We start from the raw sequence: 6074 nt of genomic DNA, 5'->3' as shown, positions 1-6074 counted from the left end.
CAGCGTCAGTGGCTCCAGTCTAAGTCTGAAGACAGTAGGGGATTTATACAAATGATACACGTGTTTCTGTCATTGTTTTGTGTTATGGGGCCGCAAATGGCTTTTTTAGCGACAGAAAAACCCATGGTCTGGGTCCTGGGACCTCGGGTCGTGGACTGGAGACCCACCCAGTGCAGACCAAACACGACACAAGGCTCAGGACTGATTTCATAAGTACCAAAAGAGGGCGCTGAAGAGCCCATAGAGCTCCTCCACAAGCTTCTAAAGAGGTGCATGGGCTAGAAGCAGGGGTCCCAAACTTTTTTTGTCATTATTTTTGAGCCCATCAACCACATATACATGTACGGTGTATATATATATACACACAATATAGACACACACATATATCTTTGCATTTTATTTATTAGTTGTGTCTATATATCTTTCGGATTTCGATATTAAATTTTACTTTTTAGTTATTCCTATTGTCTCACAGTCTGCCATTTTTTTACGTGCAAGAATTTTAGATTATATATATATATTCTCAATGTATATTGTATATATAATATTGAATCTTTAATCAACCTTTTTACTGTAAACAACACTGTAAACACCCCCCAAATTCCAGACAGTGTTACACTATATACAACGACATTATATTTTGGGAATGCCATGTGTCGTGAATCCCAGCAGCAGAACAGTGTGATGGTCAAACGTGATGCAACATCAGACCAACACTGAGGACTGCGCTGGTCCGCTGGTCAGTCCAGGAGTCTGCTCATCCAGACCCCCGCCCCCTCCCCTCCCTCTCTCCCCTTTATTTCCCATTCATCCATTCTCTCTCCATCTCCCCTTCTCTCTGCCCCCCCTCCCTCTCTCTCCCGTCTCCATCTATCTATCCCTCTCTCCCATCGCGCCCCCCCCCCCCTCTCTCACACTCTCTCCTCTTCATTTCCCACCATCCATTCTCTCTCTCTCTCTCGCTCCCTCTCTCTCTCTCCTCCACCCCTCGCTCCGCAGCCTCCATACAGATGAGCTCCGCACGCACCTCCTGACGTAGCGCAACAGAGCGGCCGCACCGGCGGCACGTATCGCACGACGTGACTTAGCGCCCACAACTCGGAATTCTTCACGGACGGCGGGGTATCTCCCTCAAAAGAAGCACCGGGAGACCGCCGACGCCGACAGCCGAGGGATCCGCGCGATCAGCCCCCGTCCACCGGGACCGGGACCGCGGAGCCTCCCTGCGCGCCACGCGGCGAGATGCGTCTCCCCTGAAAGAGCCGGAGCATCAGCGGCAGCAGAAACTTATCTCCCGTCCCCTGCAGACAGAGACCGGCGCGACGCGGAGCGTGTCACAGCGTCCGAGGGGGCAGCGTCCGGACCAGCACCAGCACCACCGGGGCTGGTTGTGAGGAGGGACGGAAGCATGGGGGGATGGTTGTCCGCTTCTCTCGTCCCACCGAGGCGCCTCTGGGGTCATCTCTAACCTGCCTCGTCGACGGACCTCTCCTCAGTGTTCGTCTCTGAACGCGCGCACCTTAAGTGCGTGTTTTCCCTCTCAGAAAGGCCCGGCTCCGGTTCCCATCCCCGCATCCCGGCGGCGATCGCCCCCCCCCCCACACACACACACACCTCGGGCGTCTGAGCACCTACACCGTCAACCAATCACTCCAAGTGTTTAACCTTTTTTTTAATACTGTGAATCCTCCAGACCCCCCCCCCCCCCGACCAAAAAAAACCCCAAACAAACAGAAAAAAAAAAAACAACCGAACGAAGCGCAGCTTCCCCATCTACATGCACGCCGGTTTCCCGACACTCTCGCACCGCCGCGGAACGGACTTCTTGCCATTGCGGAGCTGGATATGTTGAGATTAACGTGAAAAGATGGATGTTATGAGCTGTTTCCTGGGGCTGCTGGCGCTGTTTGCGGACGGAATCCGCTGCCAGGGAGTGTACGGTGAGTGTGAGCTTTCTAAAACGAAATGCAATCATGACCTTGTGAGAAACATAGTGTGGACTGTAACGTCAATGAGCCAGAATGCTTAAAAACAAAAAAGAAAAAAAAAAAACAACAACAACCCACCTTGAGGTTATGGTGTCTCCTTTATTATGGCTTCATTATGCGTTTTTATTGATGGCCCTGTTGTCGTCCAGCGCATCAGTCATGATGGTCAGGTACTCTGCATTCAGTGACTAAGTCTATCTTTGAGGGGGGAGGTGGTGGTGGTGGGGGGGGGGGGGGGGGGGGTCAACCATAAAAAGAAAATGTGTCCTGAAGCTCGTCCAACCTCCTGGAGAGAGGTCACTATGTGGACGAATTGTTAATCATCATCCATAATTTCAGAGTGGAACGCCACGGCACGTGCCCCACATTAGGCTGAGTGTGTCTCGACGTCATTAAAAATGCCATATTCAGTCACGGGTGTTTAGTATGCACAGAGCAATATTTCATACGTGGCTGGGTGCTTCTCTCATCTCTGAATCCATCTGCCATTTACCTGCTTCCATGATGTGTCTTTTTTTTTTATCTCTAGCACACACACACACACACACACTGCTTGTTCAACCAGTGGCACTGGCGACGCTTCAGAAGAGCCTTTTCTGCAGGAGGTGGGAAAAAATGGTTGGATTCTCCAAGTGTGCTTGAATAAAATCGGGATGTGAGGTAAACCCGATGCAACCTTGACCATCAGCTGCCATCGCCGGTGGCCGAGTCGGGAAAACCGACCCAATCCGAAATCCACGGCCGTGAGACGCGACGCGAGGTCCAGCGTGCAAACGTGGGATTTTCCAAAGTAATGGTTTTTGCTCCCGCCGCCCTGTGGATTCCACCTCGCTCCTCTTCCAAGATGGAAGTGATGAGGTGTTGCTGGCCACTGGGGAATGCGATTATGCAGTTCTCACTCCAACACTTGGCGACGTAAACGCCAACCAGCAAGGAGGACTTCAAACCCCACAAGCGCTTCCACGAGCAGGGAGCATTTTGGGGCGCCCATGGGGACGTGGCATTTAAATACACATGTATGTTTTCTTTTTTTCGTCTCAAAACCCACCCTGTCACCACCAACACTATAATCCTATTATGCAATGTAACATTTAGATGTCCTCTTGCTGCTGCATTATGGACCCCGGTGGCAAAGCTTGTCACCGACCCGCGCCAAATAAATCACCACCTTTAGAAGTCCTTGTTTTTACGAAGTAGCTTTTATGTCAGATATCCATGTCCGCCACCATCTGTAAAGCAGGAAATTCAAGAGAAATCAGATGTGCTGCTGCTTACACAGCAATCAAAATTAATTAAGTCCAAGCCGGATTGAAAAGGAACCATTTTCATGCCGTATGCACATAAATAAAAGCAAGTGATCCATATATGCATGTGCATCAAATAAATCATTCTGCAGGAGCCTCGCTGCAGTGGTTGGAGAAATATGGACGTCACGCCGCATCAGTAGAACTGAACCGCAGAGAAGGAGGAAGGAGTACGAATGGGATTTGTCTGAGCGTTGAACTGTTTAACTGGAGAGATATAATGGGACACGTAGCTGTGTGTGTGGAAGTATGGAGGTGTGAAAGGCTTTGGGGAAAGGGTTGTCCAGCCTGACTCCCAATGGGTAAGTCCCTCCCTCCCTCCCTCCCTCGCTTCATTCCCCACTAAGGATCTGACGGCTGCGGAGCAGTCTGGGTCAACGCCATGAGAGGCAAAGGTCAGCGTGGACAGGCTCGTTTGTAAGGACACCGCTTCCAAGTCCGTGGGTAATGGCACGGGCCTCGGAGGCCTTGGAGAGCGGATGGACAGATGGATGCATAGATGGATACTTTTCCCATTGAAGCACTTGATCTCTTTATGCGGTGAAGAGCCAAAAGTCCATGGCTCATTTTGGAGCCCAATTGTGGAAATGGCTTTGGGCGTGTGGTCAGAGAGGGGGAACCGTATATCGCCGAAGATCAAAGTCAACCGTTATTAATGACACCGGCAAAACATATCTGATTTAACGCTGCGATGGCTTTCGGCTATTTTCATGAAATCCTTTTTAAGGTTTTGGGTGCGTGCAATGGCTAGAATGAAGAACCAAAGGTATCCTGAAAGGATAATTGTCTCTTTGTAGTATTTTAACTGGTCGGTTTTGGACTTGGAATATCTGGCATTATTACTATATCTGTATTATTCATAATATTGAATCGCTACACAATTCCATTTGCAAAGCCCTTAAAAGAACTTTGATCAGCCAGACGCCTGTACTTTATGTACTATGGCGCCTCTACATTGCTTTGCCGTCTCAGGCTTTTCCCTTCGCTCTCATTATTAGCGCATATGTCATCTCCACGGAGCAGACAGTGGAATTATTATCCCACAAATGACAAAAACCACATAGCCCGTTAAGTGGCGCCACCAGAGTCATTAAGGAGGATTGATGCAGGTTAGTCATCCCTCCATAACTGCAGGTCACGGGAAGGAAAGGACGGCGACCGCTACACTGCATCTTTTCCTCTCTTTTCCCCCTCCTCCTCCGCCTCCTCCTCCGCCTCCTCCTCCTCCTCCTCCTCCGCCTCCTCCATTGATCCCTCTCTCATTTTCCCCCCTTTTCTCTCTCCACATCCCACCACAAACTTCTCTTAGTAGATTGCACCATTATCTCAACCTTTGTTCACACCCACACTACGTTTCACCAACGGCCCAAGCCGTCTCAGTTTTATGACGCTAACCGGGCGACGTTTTCCCGAGCAAGTGGCATTTATTCCATATTTGCTGCCAGATGAGCTGTACAGTGCATTGAATCCCGATGTCAAAGCCCTGGAATGGAACACGATTGCTGTGATATTGTGGCGTGGCCGTGATGTTTTTGATAGCTCATATCTTCATCTGGATGTGGAGCGGTAGCGCTTTCAGTTTCGCTGTCGCCGCATCAAAGACCAGCCAGCCGGCGACGACCTCGATGGGATGGGGACATGTTCCTGGGGAAGTGGGGGGGGGGGGGGCGCAGAAGTGCTCCCAACTCTCTTCCTCAATTTCTCTCTCGTTTGCATTGAAGTCAGAGGCAATTCCACCGGTTTTCTTTTCATGAGCCTGGCGTTTCTAAGCTATGCAAATGCTCGGTGCCAGAGAAACCAAAGCCGCCTTTGTTGGTTCTCAGAGGCCTCCTCCACCGGGTCCTTCATCATTCCCTTGGATCGAGACCCTTACATTTCCTACCCTAATTAGACGGTGGAGAACTCTCCCCCCCGCCTTCCTCTCCCTCTCTCTTTCCCCTCTGTGTCTTTATTTCTTTCCTCTGGAGAATTGGTGGATGGACGTCTATATATGCTTCAATCAGTGAGGAACGGGGATTTTACAGATGGGTTCTTTGAGCTGGAAGTAATTTGCAGCAGTGGAACCTTGAGCGGCATATGTCGAGGGAGGGACCGCTTTATTCTCCTGGGTGGGGCTGGAGATAGCACCAACTTTATCAAACCCCCAAAAAGTCGGTTATCATTGGACCCAGCCTTTCGAGATGATCACTAAATAGGCAGTGTAAAAATCTCGAGTCGGTAGCAGTGAAGCTAAATGGCAATTCTTGTCAGGTGTTTTTTCCACACACAGGGCTATTTGCTCGGTCCTTGTCAAATTCTGTGCAAAAAGCGTCAGATCCCCTGGACAAATGCCCCCTCCCAAAAAAGTTGAAAAAGTCTGAATGTTTCTCCAAGGTTTGGAGAAATGTAAGACTGATGCAACGTTTGGCTCTCTGCCTCCTTTCAGAAGCTGAAACAGAAATGGCAGAATTGGGGTATTGAAACTCCAGTAGAGGGAACCGCTGCAGTGTTATTTCATTATTTATGTAGAAAGAAAGCAATTAAAGCAACTTTCAACAGGGCCTCCTTGAACCAGGAGGGGGGAAGCCTAATGCCTCTGTGTTTGTGCTTGGCGTAATTAGGAAATAGAAAATACAAATAAAGACACAATTGGAATCAAAGTATAACTGCAATGCAAAGTTTCAGGCTAAACACATTTGATTCCAGTGTGTTGTCGTAGTTTAAAGGCTTAAATGTTTGTTTTAGAAAGGCAAAAAATTAACTTTTAGATCGACACTGTTGTCATACTGCTTAACACTGCTGT

General features: G+C 49.3%; 1 protein-coding gene across 1 annotated transcript in view; it reads left to right on the top strand.

Annotated features, from left to right (window-relative positions):
* Window positions 1-1867: 1867 nt before the first annotated feature.
* The window catches only part of LOC307248194 (MAM domain-containing glycosylphosphatidylinositol anchor protein 2), a gene marked incomplete at both ends in the record, with an annotated part of 228555 nt that continues 224348 nt past the window's right edge, over window positions 1868-6074 (top strand). The window contains one exon of the mRNA XM_080024479.1: window positions 1868-1940. Within this exon, the coding sequence (XP_079880605.1) occupies window positions 1868-1940 (73 nt within the window). The remainder of the gene's footprint in view (window positions 1941-6074) is intronic.

The sequence above is a fragment of the Zeus faber genome, assembly GCF_960531495.2.
Source record: "Zeus faber genome assembly, chromosome: 2".
In the NCBI taxonomy this organism is placed as follows: domain Eukaryota; kingdom Metazoa; phylum Chordata; class Actinopteri; order Zeiformes; family Zeidae; genus Zeus; species Zeus faber.
This window is presented reverse-complemented; position numbering and strand designations above follow the sequence as displayed.